At 36.0% G+C, this 19713-nt stretch overlaps 3 protein-coding genes across 6 annotated transcripts; all 3 read left to right on the top strand.

Annotated features, from left to right (window-relative positions):
* Positions 1 to 201: 201 nt before the first annotated feature.
* Positions 202 to 3698, top strand: LOC129880110 (uncharacterized). The gene is made up of 4 exons (XM_055953989.1): positions 202 to 510; positions 1965 to 2054; positions 2139 to 2235; positions 3266 to 3698. The coding sequence occupies exons 1-4, from the start codon at positions 207 to 209 to the stop codon at positions 3402 to 3404; spliced, it is 630 nt and encodes a 209-aa protein (XP_055809964.1). The 5' UTR covers positions 202 to 206; the 3' UTR covers positions 3405 to 3698.
* Positions 3699 to 4270: 572 nt separating this feature from the next.
* On the top strand, positions 4271 to 13578 carry LOC129880111 (uncharacterized). The gene is made up of 15 exons (XM_055953990.1): positions 4271 to 4470; positions 4882 to 5328; positions 6427 to 6504; positions 6786 to 6841; positions 8234 to 8353; positions 8508 to 8578; positions 8777 to 8870; positions 8973 to 9182; positions 10237 to 10488; positions 10727 to 10835; positions 10964 to 11031; positions 11599 to 11668; positions 11775 to 11849; positions 11969 to 12060; positions 13261 to 13578. Exons 2-15 carry the CDS (start codon positions 5029 to 5031, stop codon positions 13334 to 13336), a joined length of 1671 nt encoding a protein of 556 aa, XP_055809965.1. The 5' UTR covers positions 4271 to 4470; positions 4882 to 5028; the 3' UTR covers positions 13337 to 13578.
* Positions 13579 to 14366: 788 nt separating this feature from the next.
* LOC129880112 (clp protease adapter protein ClpF, chloroplastic) lies at positions 14367 to 19650 on the top strand. Of its 4 annotated transcripts, none has more exons than XM_055953992.1 (9): positions 14367 to 14551; positions 15558 to 15962; positions 16068 to 16127; positions 16326 to 16420; positions 16572 to 16744; positions 17291 to 17403; positions 18130 to 18175; positions 18981 to 19021; positions 19104 to 19650. In XM_055953992.1, exons 2-9 carry the CDS (start codon positions 15636 to 15638, stop codon positions 19257 to 19259), a joined length of 1011 nt encoding a protein of 336 aa, XP_055809967.1. In that variant the 5' UTR covers positions 14367 to 14551; positions 15558 to 15635; the 3' UTR covers positions 19260 to 19650. The 4 variants fall into 4 exon arrangements, with proteins under 4 accessions (XP_055809967.1, XP_055809968.1, XP_055809969.1 ...); XM_055953993.1 differs by having other exon boundaries at positions 15577 to 15962; XM_055953994.1 differs by having other exon boundaries at positions 15580 to 15962.
* Positions 19651 to 19713: the final 63 nt, after the last annotated feature.

The following is a 19713-nucleotide window of genomic DNA, read 5'->3' on the forward strand; positions in this document are numbered from 1 at the left end:
CATATTCAGTGTAATCTCATAGGTGGATTGTGGAGAAGATAGAGTGTAAGCCGACTTTACATTTACTTTGTGCAACCAGGTAGAGAGATTGGTTGTTTTTGATAGACTCAAGTAAATGCGTTTGTTCTTGTTTGAATTGGTCCAACTAACAAATGATGGCCCAAAGCCCAACAAAATAACTACCACTTCCATTTGGTTGAAATTAAATGATGGCCATTTGTTTTCTTCAGCTTCCCTATCTTGTTCTACTTTTTGGTCTGAGTAGAAGCAGAGCAAAAGCAGAAAATATGACTATGGCTACTACTACTCATATTTCTCCAATGGCATCAATGAAACAATTCCCTTCAAATACCTTCAATCTTCTTCAGCCATTTCCATCAGTCTTCCATGGATTTCAAAGAAAACCACCACTAATTTCAATTACTGCAAAATTCCCTTCTCAAAACTTCAGTTTACAGAAATTTGTTCCAGTTTCTGCTTGCCTTGCTATTCTTCTATGGTCCTCTCCTGGTACTATTATCTTGATCAATCTTTTTTGTTATGGTGCTATTGTTGTTTACATAGTTTGAAGTTATATCTGTGACCTATGATAACCAGATGCGGATCTAGAATTTGAATTTTAGGACGCTGATCTTAAATGTTAGTAACTTCATTCTGAATTTAATTTTTGTATATATAATGTTCCCTTTGCTGCATTGTTGGTATGGATTCTCGTTGCGTAAATGAGGATGCCAGTCATCATAGTCTAAACTTAAAACTACTTGGTTAATACATATTCACGCGTGCATAGGTTAAGAGCACCTTCTGAATGATTATACTTAGAAGCGTTTGGATAATAAGTTTATAGGAGTTATTGAGGTGGGAGAGCCTGAGGTTATATAAGCCCACACTAGCTCCACATTAAACCAATGTGGGACTCAAGTCTCATACCTTGCAATAGGATCATAACAAATCACCACGTTTCGCATCTGTCGTCCTCGATAGCTTTGTATTAGTATTAGACCATTTCTAGCCCTGGGCCAACTCTGCAATACCAACGTCACCATCCAAGACAGGACAGACACGAAGAGCGGTGGGCGTCTCTGATACCATTGGTACAAAACAGGGAGAACCACACCCCAAAAGCTAGCTATTGAGGTGAGAGGGGCCAAAGCTATATAAGCTCCGCATCAACTACCAATTAAACCAAAGTAGGACTCAAGTCTCATACCTTGCAATAGGATCATAACAGAGACCTAACATATATTTATAGATTTAGAGCCTCTCCAAAACAGTTTTTTTAGTCTAGTACAAGGGTTTACTGCCAACTCACACCAATAAATGAAGTGACACAGGCCTACTATGGAATCCAAATTATATAGTCCTAATATCTTCCACCAACTGTATATGTTTAGCTTGTTTTAGAAAATCACATTAAATAACTTAATTAGCCTCTTTTGTTTCTATGATTTTACCTTCATGTACTATGATGTGATTTTTCTGTGTATGAAAACAATGGAAGCACGTATAGCGGTGAGTGAAAAGGGCTTTGTTTTGAATGTTTAGTTTGTTTTCCTTTACTAGTTGTCCTTGAAGATATTGCATCAACACTAGAAACTTCAGCTAATGGCTGTTAGCTAAATGATATTGAACATCACTTGACTTTCAAGAAGTTACTACGAAATTTTGCTAAATTAGGAAGTGTAAAAGTTTAGCAAAATGAACTGGTATAAGCTTGAGATGCAATGGAAGTTTAAGTCATCGAATTCCTATTGACATATAGAATATCTCGAACCATGTCAAAATCTACACACCTTGTTTGACAGTTGATAAACTGTTTTGTTGCTTCAATCGATTCTCTTAGTTTTTGTTGGATAGTATTTCAATAGAACGTGACTCGTGATAACGAATTTACATGATCCTTTTGTTTCTTCAATTGTCAATGCTTGAATGCTAATAAAGATGTTATTGTGCTTCAATTGCAGCTAATGCTGGATTTCTTTCGGGTTCAAATGGAATAGAATCAGTTCCTGGCCCTGAATTACCTAAGATTGATTTTCTTAATCGCTGGAACGGTATGTTCACAAATAACATTGTAAAAAAGTTTCTGCAGTCATTATGCAGTAAGATAATATGTGAAGATTGGCTCTTTTTTGCAGATGATAATCAGAAAAAGTATGCAGAACTTGATGCAAAATTCAAAGAGTCGCCTTTGCTTAAACAGTTACTTGAGAAATCCAAGCAAAACAAAGAGAAGTAATATCATCCTTGCATTGACTATCCTTCAGAATGATTAGCTTTTTGGTTAATAGATTATATTACATTTCTCATATTTTATATGCTAATATTATTACAATATGCTTATTTCAGCATAATGGTTAAACTTGGAGACTTTCGTTTCTGAACTTACAACCGAACTCATAGTCATCATAGTTACTAGGTTCATAATTAATGAATTTCCTAGACAAATACAAAGTCTTAACAAAAGTTATTGGATTCGTCTGAACCTGTACTTCAAATCTTTGTTTTCGAGAGGGATGATCAACTCCGCAAATATCGATCGAAACTTGAAACATCCCAGAAGAAGAGTTAAGGGAGCTCCGTCCCGTGGTTTGGTAGAATAGACACTTCCGTAGCCGTACTGGAAGGTGCGGCTGGATCACCTCCTTTTCAGGGAGAGCTAATGCTTGTAGGGTATTTTGGTTTGACACTGCTTCACATCCCCCAAAAAAGAAGGGAGCTACGTCTGAGTTAAACTTGGAGATGGAAGTCTTCTTTCAGTCCACACCCAGGAAAGAAAAGATCAGATCAGACTCTCTCCCTCCGCCCCTGTACCTTTGTTTCTACTAGTCATTTGATGAGTTTGCTTTGGAGGGGGGGGGGGGGTTACTAACTTCTATACATTTCCATGTCTTGTGGTAATTTAAGCAGTATAGGCAGAAGAGGAACTAGGTATTCTAACAAAGGGATTCAGAAAAAAGTCAATGTGGGGTTTGAACGTGGAGCGAAAAGTAAGGTCTTTTCTTGTAGTTAGTGCAGTCATAAGTTTTTTAACGATTCATTCTTCCGTGATTATGTCAAGAGAATTTCTGCAGTATAATTTTTCGATAAAGGGATACCTATATAGCTCCACCCTTGGTGAGAAGTGAAAGTTGATTGTCCGCTTTCATCCTGTCTCGTAAGGTTGCATGTGTTGTCCTTTCAGTTTCTTGAAGTATATATAAAAAGAACTGACTTGGATCACATCAAGCATCAACCAAATGGTAATTGTTCGCGTATTTTTCAGGAACAAAAAATCAATTGAAGACAAGTATTGTTTACGAGGAGCTGAGTGGGGAGTTGGAGATTGTTCTACAGCAGGAATGACACAAGAAGATAGAGACAGCTTCATTGCCATGTTGAAGCAGAAGGCTGGTGTAGAATGAACGCGCAACTATGTAACCTTTATCACCAATGTTGGTTCCAATTTTCACTCATCGAACTTTCAAGAATGCAAATGGATGATGCAAAGAGTGAAGATTGAACATTAATGGTGAAAGTTCGCGTTATCAGACGTGGAGTTTGATTGAATCTCCAAGACATTAGAAGCTTTTAGTATAAGCAGCAGAACATTTCAAGGGCCATTCTTCCATTGTTCTATAGCTTGTAAATACACTGCATTAGTAAAATGAGCTTGACAGTGGCATATTGATATTAATAGTGAAGTTTTTGCACTTTTACTTGTGGTTATCTTTACTAATTTTGCTGTCCGTATTTACCAACACTCACATGCATATATGGAATGTATTTTGTGATGAATGATATGATTATGATTATAATCTAAATCTAGGAAAAAATACACGACGTGATAAATATTTGGATTGTATTTATGATGCATAGTTATAATTTCAAAAAAGTTACTAAACATAACTATATTTTGAATCTTAGAGCAAATAGACTATCCACGTGTCGACAAAACTCTTTCGCGTGCGTTTTCGACTCATACAACTAACATCCGGCTAATATAGTTAATATCCGCCACCTGAATACAACATACAATTGTTACCTATGTGATACAACTCTTTCATATGATACATTGATTATCAAATTGTAACTATATTTCGTAATTGCACTCTAAACTAAGTCATTTATGAAATTCTCTCTTTCATCTACCCAAAAAATAAAATAAAATAAAAAACAAAAGGAGAAATATTCACAAAGGTCCTTATTTAAAACTCTGACAAGAATTCAGAGGGCACCTGACAAATTAAAGAAAAATTATTTCACACAGATTACAAAGAACAGAAAATGACAAAACAACCCACAATGATAAGTTAAAGCTAAAAAAATTCCACAAATTCTAAAATCCACTCCCCCATCTCCTCTAAGGGAGTCTCGATATTGGCTATAGCTTATTAAGACCCCACCCCCACTCCCCACCCCATCCAGCACAATTCCCTCGTATTGCCAACCTAGCTTGTTGTTTTCTTGAAATTTCACATCGATTTACAGGTAATTTTCTTGAAGAATTCTGAAAAGGGTACATTTATTTTATGTGTTTTTGTTGATGATTTTGTTGGTATTTTAGTTTTTTTTTGTCTTTTTTCTTGGTGGGGTTATGGAAATGTGATTCTTAAATCCGGGTGAAGAACTTCTGAATTGGGTTTTGCAAAGTTTGATGAATGATATAGTTTCTTGGTTTAATTTTTTTAAATGGGATTGCTTTTTGGTTGTTGATTTTGATGTTGTAATAATGATGTATTTCTCAATTGAATTTGTGGGTATTGAGGATTAGTTCAGTATGATGAGCAGTTTTAGATGTAAAGATTCGATTTTTATTGGGAAATATACTTATTTCCAGCCTAATTTTTGTGGTGTTTTCTCCTGTGTATAAAGTTTTGTAGTACTTTGTGTTCTTTTCAGGGAATTCGATTCTTTTGGCGGAATAAACGTGGGGTTACTGAAATTTCTTCAGTATGTGTTTGACTTTAGCTGTAATCGATAAAAGGAGAATGTTCTATTCTTTATGAAGGAATAGGAAGTGAAATTCGGAGTTAAGAGAAGCAAATTATGTATCGTCCTGTAGCAATTACTACCCGAGGCGGGGTACCTACGGATAGTGGAGATTCTGTTGTGACATTAGACCAAGTTCCGCGTTGGATTGATTCTGACGTTAGGTACTTGTATGAGAATGAAGATCCTAATTCCGACTATGCAGATCCTTTGTCATCTGCTTCAGGGTCTGAGGGAAATGCAAATGGTATCGTTTCTAAGTTTCCTGTGGATCATGAGATTAACTCCAGGATATACCTGTGGAGAGGAGACCCCTGGAATCTCGAGGTAGATGCTGTTGTTAACTCTACAAATGAGGTAAGAAGTAACTTCTAGATAATTCTATGTTGTGCTCTTTGTTTTTTTGATTATTTGGTTTCTTGACATGCGTTATTTGCTTCTTGTGTGGATCAACAATGTGCATATTTTGTTTTTAAGTGTGGAGTGTAAGAGATTAAATAGTATGTGTGCTTGCATCGGTTCATCTGAGATGGTGGCAGAAACATGAACTTGTAGCCAACAAATTTTTCATTGAAAATATTGAGTTCCAAGTAGCGTATTTTTTGGTCTGACTCAAGTAAATACAGTGGGGAATAGGGGATGCTTCAAGTTATATGCTTACTCTTGAGCTAGTGATCATGGTCAATGAAGTGGGTTCAAAACTCAAATACAAAAAACCCTGGATGATCTCCTGTCATCTACCTAAGCCTTGGTGGGTAGAGTTACCTTATATATATATTGGGGGGAGGTAGCAGGTACACGGTGGAATAGTTGAGGTGCGTGTAGTTGTCCCGGACTCCACTGTTATAAAAAAAAGAACAACAACAACAACAACAACAACCCAGTGAAATCCCACAACATGGGGTCTGGGGAGGGTAGAATGTACGCAGACCTTACTCCTAAGGGACGGGGAGAAGACGACTTTAAAAATCCACAAAGGTAGAATATATTTCAATCCTGTTTCTATTTCTTTTAAGGGACGGGGTAAGTGTGGTTGGGGTACTTTATCCATAAAAAGTGGTATAAGTGGAAGTATTTTGATTCCACAAACAATGGAAGGAGGAAGATCTATTCAAATTTGCATTCTATTTCTACTTTGCAAGTATATCATAATCGGGAAGTACCTAGAAACTGAAGCATGTATATGTAGGCTGTTGGATAATATCGTCTGTTTTTCCGGGCGATATGTGTTTTACTTGACATCTTCCCAAAAGATTATAAGGTCGACCAGTGTGATGATTGAATTGTTTCCATACATACCATCCATTTAAGATATGTCTGCGCTTGTTTTATTTGTGCAATTTCAGTAAGAATGTTCTCCAGTGCTAATTTGATTGTTGCAAGGAACTACATCAAGAAAACACTTTTCTGTCAATGGAATTTTTGACAATTATACTCCAATTTTGTGTTCTACAGAATTTAGATGAAGCACACAGCAGCCCTGGATTGCATGCTGCTGCTGGACCTGGACTTGCAGAGGAGTGTGCCACTCTCGTATGTTCCTCAATGTGTCATATGTTTTCCAGACTTTTCATAACTTAATTCCCGGCGGGTTCACAAATAGGGTCAGAAGCATAACTTGTGGCAACCAATTTAACCTCAAACAGTTTCCTTACATTTTTTATGGGAGCAGTTTCTTTCCATTTATTTCTGTATTTTCTGTTTGTTCCAGCTTAAGGATTCTATATAACTCCTTTTCCAACTGTTTACCCTTTGTATTCAACCTATGATGGTGACACTAGAAAGATTTATGTATGGTTTACGTTGTTTCATAGGGAGGATGCCGGACAGGAATGGCAAAAGTTACCAATGCTTATGATCTTCCTGCTAGGTGGGTGATTCGGGTTATTTTTATAAACTTTGTGCATTATTGTTGAGTATGTTTGTAACTGACTCCCTTTTTAGTTGATTAGCAATACCTTATCTTTACATATGCAATAACGATCACTAGTAAATCCCAAACTAGTCAAAGTCAGCTATGTGAATACCCTACATCTATTCTACTCCATTAAGGCATAGTTCATTCAGTACTCAATTATTTGTCTTATAGGATAAATCATGGATTCTTAAAAATTAGTGATTTTCTCAATCTCACATCTGTCCCTGCATCGTCATATGGTCTGAACCAAACTTAAACGATTTCTGCAAAAAATCGGGCTCTGTGTAAATGCACCAACTACAACTAACCTTAACTGCAACTGGTTGGGGTTGCCTATACGGATGCTTTGCTTTCATTGTGTTCTATTATTCGCTAAATCTGCAAGAATTCAAAGAAATTATGTCTTTTGAGACAACTTTCCTTCATGTGATTTTTGGCCCTTTTTTAATACCTTCAATGATCATGGTATCACACCTATGGACCGGTGTCCTTATCCAAAAGAGAAAACACCTATCGACCAGCATATTTGGAGCTCTCCATAAGAAATTTAGCTGTTTATCCACTTTTCGAGTATATTCACACAGTAAAAGAAATAGGGGTGGTATCTGTGAACAGCTAAGCTGGTCTTCAGTAGGAAAAAAAAGAGCATATGTATTTTGAAGTATGACCTGTATACCACTGAGGGATATCCATGACCTTGTCTAATTCACCGAAATCTCATAATACATGGTGTATGAGTTGGTTATGGAATTGCTATATGAAGCCAGGTTGCAATTATATTCTGGCATAATGATAAGTTGTTTCATGATCACGAACAATGTGATCGTATTTGTGTTGGATTATCTAAATAATGATCCGATAATGTGAGAGTCTAAACAAATATTCAATCTTGTTCGTTGACATCATGGTTAGGAGGCAGTACGACATATCTCAATTCAATGCCATTAGCCTAACTATAATGTTTTTTCCAGAGCAACTGATGAGAGCTGAAGTCATCAAGCTCCTATATCTTACTTTTTACACTTTCCAAATAAGTTAAATCGTCATGCCGCTTAACAATTTTTATTTGAATGGTGATGGCAGGGTGTTGACTGTTGAACAGTAGTAGTAGTAAATGCATTCCTATATCATCATATTTTGTTAATAGTAAATTAAAACTATTTTTTTTAAAAAAAGAAATAAATAAATTACAGTTAATTAAGGTATGAAAAAAGAAAAAGAAATATTCAATAATCTCTTCCCCTTTGAACTTAGTTCATGATATTTCATCACAATTTTAGCATGGGAACAAATGCAGCATAATCATAAGCCTTTGACGTACTGCTGATTGAATTTCATGTGCAGGAGGGTCATTCATACTGTTGGTCCGAAGTATGCGGTAAAATACCACACTGCTGCCGAGAATGCTCTAAGTCATTGCTATCGCTCTTGCCTTGAACTTCTTATAGAAAATGGACTGCAGAGGTTGTCTAATGGTCATATATTCTGCAGTTTGTTATTAATGTCGTGATTTTGTTTATTAAAAGGAAAAAGGGATAGCCAGTCCCTTAATTTCCTTTTTATTTTAGGGTTTCAAATATTTAAAACGCTACTTACAATGTTGATTTATGTAGTGCAGCATTGCGATGGGCTGTATCTATACCGAAGCCAAAAATTATCCGCGAGAACCAGCTGCTCATGTTGCAATAAGTGAGTCTGTTTTCTTAATCAAGTGCTTATTTGTTCGTTATTTGATTTTCAAATTAAAGATAAAGATAATTCTTTCTGTGCTGAGACTGAAAAGAACTGACATCTCCATCAGAAAGATTCCGTATATTTACTATATTTGTTTAAATGTTCTATCTGCCAGTTGTTGAATGTAACTCCATCTATTGTTGCTTTGATTAGGAACTGTACGGCGGTTTCTTGAGAAACAAAAAGATAAAATAGAGGCAATCGTATTCTGTACAACTACGTCATCCGATACGGAGATATATAAAAGGTATACTCGGTACATTGTTTTCTGACATATACTTGAGAGGAAGCAAGAATTCTGTGTATATTGTTTTTGCTGTTAAAATTCACAGTATCTTTAATTTTGCAGATTGCTTCCTCTCTACTTCCCTCGGGATAATCATGAGGAGCAAATTGCCCGGTTAAAACTTCCTGCAGATGTTGGGGATGAGAATGGAGAGACAACTACAGCTGAACGTAAAATAAGAATAAAACCATTGCCAAATGCAAAAGTTTCTAGTCCAAGGACCCCCCAAGCCTCTGTTGATCTATCTATCAGTAATCTTGGTTTGTCCAGAAGGTTAGTGTTGAATTAAGCAGTTCATTCACAATAAATATCATGTGAACAGTGGGCTTGCAGGATACAGTTTGAAGTGTTAAAGTTAGTTAGAACTTGAAAACTGGTTTCAATGCTCATATCTCCCCCCGACTTTTTTAATCTATGTGTATTACAGTAGAACGAAATCGACAAAGGAAATTATTGTTTACATAAAGAATAGCCCCTGGTAGCCCCAAGCTTTTTGCTGTCGCTTTATAATATCACTACCATTCGACTTTGAGTGTCCTATTTGAAACAAATTAATTAGCGCTCAAGGTTTATGACCAGACCTTTCAAAAGCGAAGATGCTAAAACAACTGACATGTTTTTTTTTATGATTCCATTATACCTGTGTAATAAGAAGGGCCTTCTGAAGGAAGCCTTATTTAGGTGTGATTAAACAATTTTGTGGTTGAACATAGTGCTGCATTCTATGAGTTTTAGTTGGATGAACTTCTCCACCATTGTTTTGCTGGAAATTTAGCTTGCATTCCACTTGATTGAATCCTTTGATGGTGGAAGTTCTTCTCTCTCTTGGCCTTGAAAAAGAAATAAAGCATGATCGCTAAACAAAAAGATTAGGTTATATATCTTAATTGACTATCTTTAAGTACATTTTTGTCCAGATGGTATCAGCTTCCATTATTAAGGACTTTGGAGATCACTCCACATTCATGTGTTTCCATGCCAGTATAAGAGTCAAACTAAAGCACTTTTGTACTTACAGCTCATCATTCTGTTTGCTCATTAATGAAAACCATAATTTATTATTCTTAACAAATAGTCCAGGAATTTTTTGGTTTTCATGCTATTTCTGATCATATTGCTGCAGTGAACTCTGGTTGTAAATTGTAATCAAGAGGAGATTACATTAAGAAAGATACTTCCTGTTACTTTTATATTGTAATATTATTTGATTAATAGTTCCAATATTGTTGTTTCTTATCTAGTTTCTACATGTTGAAGTCATATTTGTGTAGCATATGACTTTTGATTATATATCGTTAAGCCAGACTGAAAAAGTTTTCTTAAACAGGAGTTCATCCTACTTGGGTGCATTTTTGGATCCTGCTTTTATGTCCCTGATCAAAGACCCAGATCAGCGACGTAGAGAACAATGGGAAAAAACAGCCCAAGCACAAAATAGTTGGAACTGCTTTAAAATGCTTGGATATGGTGACCTTGGGGGACCTGCTTTATCAGCTGCAGAAGAATATACCCTTCATTCTAGATATCTTGCAAAAGCAAATTCTTTGAATCTTTCAGAAATTGCGGAAATGAAAATCGTGTAAGAATCTTTCTTTAAATTATGTCTTTGCTTTCATTGTTTTTGGTCCATGCTCTTGTCATATGAATGAGAATACCTGCATCCAAGTGTTTGGAGCCTCAGATATGCACTTGAATAGAGTGATTTGTTAAATTAACATGACTACTAGATAACTGAATTGTTATCAACATATCCATGAATAAGCCTCGCTTCACCTCGTTTATGTTAAACTTATGTTTCTCATTGGCTGTGTTTTCAGTTACCGAGGAGGGGTTGATAGTGAGGGTCGTCCAGTTATGGTAGTTGTGGGAGCACATTTCCTGCTAAGATGTCTTGATCTTGAGAGATTTATTCTGTACGTAATAAAGGTAGTGATAATTTTTGCTAGATTGCATGAGATCTATCCGTAGCAATTGTATGATTCATAGTTTGTTTTATTTCAAATTTTTCCTGCATGATTTGGCAGTAAATAGTTATTCTGCTTGTCACATTTCAGGAGTTCGAGCCTGTGATTCAGAAGCCTTACTCAATAGTGTATTTTCATTCTGCAGCGTCTTTACAGATGTAAGTTTTATCTTCTGGCCGTATTTTCATTGGCTCATGTCCTTATGATGGATAGACCTCGTCATAGAGCTCGTGATGAAGTTTGTTGATTAGTATAAGTGAAAATAATCAATAATTTGGATTTAGATCTTTCTCTGATCAGAATGATAGAAGATCTTCACTATCTCCAAAACATCTTGAATGAGCTCCAGAGCTAATTTGTATACATTGCCGGACATCATTATTTTCCTTTCTGAGTCATTTTGCTTTGAGGATCCTTTTATCTACAGCTCTCCGTGTCCATATGATTGATGAAGATCATGAAATATACAAAATAGATCCACTCCACCTTTTTCTTTTGATTCAATGCGGTTGAGTCACTGAAAGAATCCTTTATAATGCTGATTAATAAACTTTTGTTTTGTTTTACTTTGGTGGTTCAGTTGTGTTTGACCAAAATCAGATCAGGGGAAGTTGACATGCAAAATGTGTTCCTTACTTTTGGTGTCACTGGGTTTTTTTGTACCTCAAATTTGGCAATATTTTTTCTTAGATGCTTCTGGACTTTGTTTCATTGTATAAAAACAGGCAACCAGATCTGGGATGGATGAAGAGATTAGAACAAATACTTGGACGGAAACACCAGCGTAATCTTCATGTATGCAATGCCTTCACCCATTTTTCTTGTCCTCTGCAATGTTTCCCAAAGCTGGACATTATTCCCGTTTCTTTGGTTTTTCTAAATCTCATTTTTCTGTGAGCAGGCAATATATGTGCTTCACCCTACCTTTGGACTGAAGTCTGCAATTTTTGCTTTGCAACTCTTCGTCGATAATGTGGTACCTATTTTCTTAGCACCTTCCTTTTTTTTCTTTTTATCTAATCCCATTATTACTTGTAAACAAACTCCAGTCCATTTTCTCTGATGAATCCTTCTCTTTGGGTAACTAACCTGCAGGTGTGGAAAAAAGTAGTATATCTTGATCGTCTTCTACAGCTATTCCGCTATGTTCCTCGTGAACAACTAACCATTCCAGATTTTGTATTCCAGTTAAGTTATCATACCACAATCCTTCATTTATCATGTCAGAATGTCTGAGAGTTGAGAGCAACATGTCATATTACTTGGCGTTGTCCATAATTTCGCTCTATTGGGTGGGAAGATAATAGTTCCTACTTGCTTGTCTTGATTTTAGGCTGTCTACTGTCTCATTATAGTCTGGATTTCTTCTCGAGTTTTGACGCTTTCACATGTTGCAACTCAGAGGCAGATGCAATATGGTTCCATGGGTTCAGCTGAACCTAACATATCCGACACGGAGCTTAGATATATACGTGCATAATCACTAAAACTTCATTAAATATTATATTCCAAACCCATAATCTCAGTCATGCAATGTATTAAATCGTTTCCTACATGGGATAAGGATTATAATTATGGGATAAAATTTAGGATTAATTTTGTCCCATTTTTTTTTTTGACAAAAGGTAAAGTTGTATTCCTCAGCAATAAGGGTATGCTGGCAACCACCAAAAAGATTTACATCAGTGACCCAAAAAAAACAGCTCAAGAAAATAATCCGGTGGGATATCCTTGCTTATCCCATCCTGCATACCAAACGACCCGAGTGGTAAGGACATAAAGATGGAACTCATCAAGTTTAAATCCTGGTTTTCTCTCTGTAGCAACAGTAATCTCCCTTCTTGTAACGTATACTTGAACTACTTACATAAAGATAGAACCCATCTGCCTCTATTGGAGTTGCCACCAGAGGTTAGTTGGCGCATTCGGTAAAGTCTTCCTCTAGCTGGCGGATAGCAAGCAAGAAAGCTCAAAGCCAGCAGTAAGGGGTCCATGGATTCGTGTGAGTGGCTTTGTCTTTCGTGAGCATAGGCAGTAAAGGAAATCCAGATTCCACACTATGCTGTGGGCTGGGGAGATAGCTGCTCTGCGAAGCTGGGCGTTCAGTGTTCTTATAGAGGAAGCATACTAGAAAGAGTTACGGTCATCTCCCTTTGTGTAACGTGTGATTGAACTATTTTACATAAAGATAAAACCTACCAGCTTAAATCTTAGATTTGTCTCTGTAGCAACAGTCATCTCCATTCATGTAACGTGTACTTGAACTACTTACATAAAGATAAGAACTCATCACCAGTTTAAATCATGAATCTGCCTTTGTAGCAATGGTCATCTCGGTTCCCTTCATGTAACATGTACTTGAACTACTTGTCATCTTGTGCTTGCAGGCATGATTTGGAAGTGAATGGAGGAAAGGGCCTAATCGTTGATCCTAGAACAAAATATGTTTATCAGAGACCTTAGTGTCCATATCCATGAGAGCTTCAATTCAAGATTCATCAGTTAAAGCTACTTGGGAGCAAGTTGCAAGATAATGAAGCTTGTTAATCTCTTATTTTAATGTCTAATCATGAGGTAGTAATTGGTTGTTATTTTAGTGGCATTTGTTTATTTCTCTTTTACTTTGTAATTTTATTTGTTTATTTATTTGTGCAGACAATGTTTTCTCGTCTCTCTGTGGCAATAAAATGTTCCCCTCTGTAACATTTTCCATGTAATGTATGTATTTATTTTTAGAATTTGATTTAATATTTCGGGGTCATTAATACTTGCATTACGGTAGACCTTTTCTTGAGTCAAGGGTCTTTCCGAAACAGTCTCTCTATCTTGGAAAAGTAGTAAGGTCTGCGTACATTCCACGCTCCTCAGATCTCATTTGTGGAATTTCACTGTGCATATTGTTGTTGTTGTATTACGATAGACTGTTTACATTACATCTTTTGGGATGCGGTCCTTCCTTGACCCTGTGTGAACGTGGGACTTTTTTATTTCACATTCTTTCAAATACTTTTACTAAAAAGTTTTAGCATATTATCCTCTTTGGATCAAAAGGAAACTCAAAATAATTTGTTGAGGAATACTTTCTTTGTTTTCTGTTGCGCTTCAGGAATACTTTGTTGAGATAGTGAAGAAGGAAAAAAAAAACGAAGTGGACATGAAATTTCATATTTATTTTTCTTCAAATGCTTAATAAGTACCTACATATAATAATGGAATCAAAAATTGTGAGCATCATTGGTTCTATACCCGATTCATAAGTAGAAAGTTTCTTCGTGAAGAATATAAGAACAGTCTATGTATGAAACTTTTCGTAATGTGCAGGATTAAGAGAAGAAATCTGGCCATAAAGGCCTATTGTAGTGGTTTTATTTTACATTTTTATCGAAGATTGTTTGAACACATGACTTTCTAATCACACAATAATAAGAATTCAATTTAGTCAATTCGAATTGAAATTGTCAAATCCCTTGATTCGAATTGAAATTGTCAAGTGGCAGTGAACTATAAAATCACACAAAAAAACAAAAAGAAAGCAAAATATCAATGGTGGGTAGAATGAAAAATTAGTGGACACTATTTATCAATCAACAGTGACCAGTGACCACCGTCCGGCAGAAAACACAACTTTCCGGTGCGTCCGTAAAACTCCGATCTTCTTCTCCGGTGATATTTCTGCAAGTGAGTACGCTTTTACTCAGTTTTATATATTAATACACTTACGTATATTTCAAAATCAATTACTAGAAATGCGAGTTATAGGATTTGCATTATATTGGAAGTTCATGTTTAATTATAGAATAAAGAGAGCATCCTGAGCAAATTAATATGATTCGAAACTAAATAATCAAAAGGTGAATTGGAATTAGAAAATGAGAAATTCCTGTGTAGTATTAATTTTTGACGGGATTGTCTGGTTTACAGGCGAATTAGCTCTAGTTTCTTAGTTGTGAAGATGAGACCATACATTTATTTCCTTCTAGGAGTTTTGAAGAACTGGGGAGGTGATTAGTAGGATTTGACACAGTTTTCAGCTTAATAAGGGCATGACCCTAGATAGGAAGACATTGGAGGTTAGTAGGCAGCAGAGTGTTTGTGCACTTCATTCATGTGGGAGAGGCAGGGGGCTAGGCTCCTCTCCGTTTGTCCTTATTAGTATTATTATTTAGGAATTACATAGTTTCTTTGTTCCTAAGTGTTTATTACTATCTGTTGCTTCATTTACTTTTTATCTGGTTTTCTTTTGAGCCAAGAGTCTATCGAAAATAGTCTCTCTACCTTGCAAAGGTAAGAATAAGGACATGCTACCCTCCCCAGAGCCCACTTGTGGGATTGCACCGGTATGTTGTTATTGGAAGTGATTGCAGAAATGCTCGAATTGCAATCTAGAAGTTCTTTCTTTGGCTTGAATTTGCTCAATGAATGTGAATTTAGTTATGTTTGGAACTGCAATAAACATTTAGATGTTGGATTAAATGAACCCAAATAGCAGGGTATGGATATAAAGGATTCATGTAGTCTACCCAAAGTATTTTGTAGTTTAAATGGTAAACATTTAGGGGTTTTGTGAAGTTTTGACAAGGTTTTTTTCCTTTATTTTCTTTTTTGAACCTTTCTAAAAGTCAGTATACAAATTTAAGTTCCCTGAATTGACTACAGAGATGATGAAGTTGAAAATTTTGAAAAGATTAACTTTATTTCAGAAGTAGATTGAACGGAAAGGAAAATAGGTTCTTTGAAGGAGGGGTTGTCCTGAACAGTAGCCATGGTGCAAAGTATGTCAATGAGCACTCTTGCAACTTCTAGATATTGCGGAGTTTGTGGATACACCTGTTTGAGGAGGCAGTTTGGACAAATAAAAGAAACCACGATAGGTTTTGGGGAAAGTCAATTTGTTTGGAATGATCATCGGAAAAGCTTGTCCTTTGCAACCCACATTGATATGCTAAAGCCGAGGAATTTGAGAGTTCAAGCTGGATGGTTGTTTAAAGGAGGTGACCAAAGCTCAGAAGCAAGCATTGAGCGTAGCGAGAATGCCAATGAAGATATATTGATGTTCTTTTTCCAGCTGGACCTGGCTACACGCGTGCAGGTTGCCATCTAGCTCTGTTATTTACTGTAGTTTATTTGCTATACCTTCAATCATTGCTTTACGCAATCATTGCTTTACGAGTTGTCTATCCTGCTTTATACACAGTATGCTTTGAATGTGGAGCAGTATGAAATTGCACAACAACTAAGAGAGAAGCTCACTGAGGTTAGTTTATGGAGATATTAAATGTCCTGTTTTCATCTCATCTTTTACTTATTTTCCATTATTAACTTCAAGCAACTGTTGCCACTATTCTTCTTGTGATTTTATTGGATTTTGGTTCTCCGAAATTGAACAAGCTCAATAGATAGATGAGAATTGTTTACTGACTAGAATCAGCGTGCTTCTTATATGCTAATGAAGGTGGAATCAGAGGTTTTGAGGCAGCAGGAATCCAGAAGGGGATCAGCCTCAAAGAGTGAAGCTCAAGATATGGCTATAAGCATCTTGCGTCTACGGTAAGCATACTCACATTCTTTTTGTTCTTTTTGTCATGAGCTTTGAGTGCTGAATATCAAGCTATTTCTTGAATTGATTATAAAGATTCTACCTTTAGTATGTTCCAAAGGCACCTTTGAAGCACCTCTGATCAGCTTTTGCTTCATTCAGTGCAGACCTGCAGAATGCAGTTCAGAGTGAAAATTATGATTTGGCAGCTAAATTACGAGATGAAATTTCCAAGATAGAGGCAGAATCTCTGACTGCATCAATAAGAGCTCAGGCATATGAAAATGCTCAATATGCATTTCGATTAGGCCAGAAAGTGAAGCACAAGAATTTTGGTATGGAGCCTTTAACTAATTGTTTGGAGTGGAAGGAACAGCCTCGGTCTAATTTAAAAGATAACCAAATGTAAAAACCAAAAACCAGATACACAAATCCGCATATGTTCTCCATATAATTAAGTTGCAGTTAAAAGTGATATATAAATTTGAGAGCCTTTATGAAGTTTCCTGGTAGGATTGTCAAATCTTGATGATTTGATTAATTCGCAGTCATTGATGGCAGAAGTTTTTACATTGTAACTACATGAACTACTTGACTGAACCTCACTGAGTGATCAACCCTTGCTTATTTCTGGTGTTGACTTAATGAGGATACATAATCAGGAAGTGCCTTCAATATCTTTCTTTTGGTGATGTGCTGTACCTTGAATGGACATCTTGTGGCTCAATGTATCGAATGACATAACTATTCTTCCTGATACATTGCTTCCTTTTGGGAAAATACATTCCCTTGACTGACATTCATGGAACCCCTAGATTTAGCTGGATTAGTAAATGTTACTCAAGTTATTTATAGTATTGAACCTTATCTTGTGACTTCAGGATATCGTGGTGTTATATGTGGGATGGACCCAATATGTTGTGAATCAAATTCATGGATGGAAAATGCTCGAGTAGAAAAGTTGACTCGTGGTTCTGATCAACCATTTTATCAGGTTTTTCTGGATCTTGTAACATAAAAATAGGTTTCATCTATTGCAAACAAAGAATAATTCAATTTATCTATCTGAACATGGTCTGGTATCAACAGTAATGCCTTGCACCCACGTCCCAGAGAAGGACCAAATAATTTTCTAGCTGTATATGTCAAATTGTCAACTACTTTTTGTAGTCCCCTATCCTCCTTATATCTGAAATTTACTGCTTATACTGTAGAGTTCCACTTCCTGGCGAAATCTTGCATATGTACTGTGCATTGACCTGATAATTTATCAAACTTCAATGTGGTCCTCTAGCAACTACTTATCAAATAGCTACTGTAGCCTTGAGTATACATGACATTTTTTCAACCCGTTTACAAACACAGGAAAGTACAGTTACCTCTAGGCCCTCATTTTAGCAAAAATATACAAGCTCAAAGAACGATCCTAAATGGTGTAGAAATTTGCTGTCTTTTAGAGTTAGGTGCAAGAATGAGGACCTCCAGAGCAAATGACTGTATGAGCTTCATCTAAGAAACATTTTCCTGATATAATCAAAAGAATTGTTTGGTGAACTTCTTATGCATGCTGTGCAAGTTCCTGATTTTAATCCCATATTTCAAACTTCAGCTCTCATTTCTGCTGCATTAGAGGACTGAAAGTGGTGCCTGCTCCAAGTGATATTTCTTTAGTTATTACTTCTGATCTTTTTAGTTTGACTAAATGGAAATATATTTTCAGGTGCTGGTGGATGTACAAGCAGATCCCAATCTGTTAGTAGCATATGGTAAGTGAAATTTGCGACCATGAATAAGCATTTCTAACACTCCCTCCCTCCGTTTCAATTTATTTGTCTAATTTTGACTTGACACAGAGTTTAAGAAAGTAAAGAAGACTTTTGAATATTGTGGTCTTAAACTAAAGATGTGTAGAATGTACCAAAATACCCTTTAATCTTGTGGTCTTAAACATGTCCTGTGGAGAAGTTGGAATTAAAGAGTTGCTGAAAGGAAAAGAGGCATTCTTTTGAAATGGACTAAAAAGAAAAGATAAACTATTTGAAACGGAGGGAGTAACTAGATAATCTAGTGTGACCTAAGGAAGGTCATATATACTGTGTGGAATCATACTATGAGCCCGTTTGGATGGGCTTAAAAAAAGTAGCTTTTATGTATGAAGTGCTTTTAGAACTTTGAAGTGCTGAAAGTTATTTTTATAAATAAGCAGTTGAGTGTTTGGATAAAAGTGCTTATGATGAGAATTTTAGGGTTAAAAGAATAAAAAAAAGTAGTTTGAGAATTTAGTTAAAATATAAGGGATATAAAAGTAATTTTCATGGTCAAAGAAAATGACTTTAAGCACTTTGGAAAAAAAAGTTAGGAATCCTAACTTTTCATTTTTGACTGACTTTAAGAACTTTATGGCTTAAAGTCAGCATTAGGCAAACACGTCCAAAAGCTAAAAAGGGACTTTAAGTTGGTTTTGACCAACTTAAAGTCAATCCAAACGGGCTCTATATCACTTCTTAGAACTTTTTGCAAATTTTCTTTGCTGATTGTGACTCATTAATCTGATAATTGTTCATCATGCAGTACCCGAGGAAAGTTTAGTGGTGCCTAACGAACCAGATAAGGTATGTATACAAATAATCTAAAATTACAACTCAAAACTCGTCATTCAATCTCTAACTTGGTGAAAAATGCAATTTTTTGTAGGATCGATTTGATCATCCCTACGCCTCATTCTTATTTTATGGGGTGGATACTGCCGGAGATTTCATACCAATCAAGCAGCTGCGCGAGAAGTACAACAAACCTCGGCATGAGGTGCCTTACGATCCGGACAACGGGAAGAGTGGAGAAAGTTCCTAGATGTGACCAGGAGATGTTCTCCTATAGGCAAGATTTGAATATATGAGAAATTCCATTATGGTGGGGTTTACCTCATTTTGAAAGACTGCACAATATCCTCAGAATACAGAATACAATTGTGGAGGCTCTTGTATAGTTCTGGAGATTTTGGATGACCATGACCAAACTAGATGGGGCTTCTGTTATTGTCAGCCAGTTTCAACAGAAAATGGTCAATGTATATTGATGTTTTACTTCAATTCTCCTTTATATTTTCCTTTTTTTTTATTAAAAAAAATTTCATCTCAAGTACAACAGATGAAAATCTTTCAATAATGAAGTCCAAACTCCCAAGTGTTCATGTTGAGAGTGATACCAAATTGTCAACTCTATTTAGTGTTGTTGATTGGAAATGAACGACGCAAATTACATTTGATGAAGTTTGAACCAAATATGAATTTTTAAAAGTTAAATT

Source organism: Solanum dulcamara, chromosome 2 (assembly GCF_947179165.1).
Source record: "Solanum dulcamara chromosome 2, daSolDulc1.2, whole genome shotgun sequence".
In the NCBI taxonomy this organism is placed as follows: domain Eukaryota; kingdom Viridiplantae; phylum Streptophyta; class Magnoliopsida; order Solanales; family Solanaceae; genus Solanum; species Solanum dulcamara.

Coding starts and splice junctions, on each gene's coding strand:
- LOC129880111 (XM_055953990.1), top strand. CDS start 5,029: ATGTATCGTCCTGTAGCAATTACTACCCGAGGCGGGGTACCTACGGAT. Junction 8,871..8,972: donor GATACGGAGATATATAAAAG/GTATACTCGGTA, acceptor TTAATTTTGCAG/ATTGCTTCCTCTCTACTTCC. Junction 10,489..10,726: donor ATTGCGGAAATGAAAATCGT/GTAAGAATCTTT, acceptor CTGTGTTTTCAG/TTACCGAGGAGGGGTTGATA.
- LOC129880110 (XM_055953989.1), top strand. CDS start 207: ATGATGGCCATTTGTTTTCTTCAGCTTCCCTATCTTGTTCTACTTTTT. Junction 2,055..2,138: donor TTTTCTTAATCGCTGGAACG/GTATGTTCACAA, acceptor TCTTTTTTGCAG/ATGATAATCAGAAAAAGTAT. Junction 2,236..3,265: donor TCCAAGCAAAACAAAGAGAA/GTAATATCATCC, acceptor CGTATTTTTCAG/GAACAAAAAATCAATTGAAG.
- LOC129880112 (XM_055953992.1), top strand. CDS start 15,636: ATGGTGCAAAGTATGTCAATGAGCACTCTTGCAACTTCTAGATATTGC. Junction 16,128..16,325: donor TAAGAGAGAAGCTCACTGAG/GTTAGTTTATGG, acceptor ATGCTAATGAAG/GTGGAATCAGAGGTTTTGAG. Junction 16,745..17,290: donor AGTGAAGCACAAGAATTTTG/GTATGGAGCCTT, acceptor TTGTGACTTCAG/GATATCGTGGTGTTATATGT.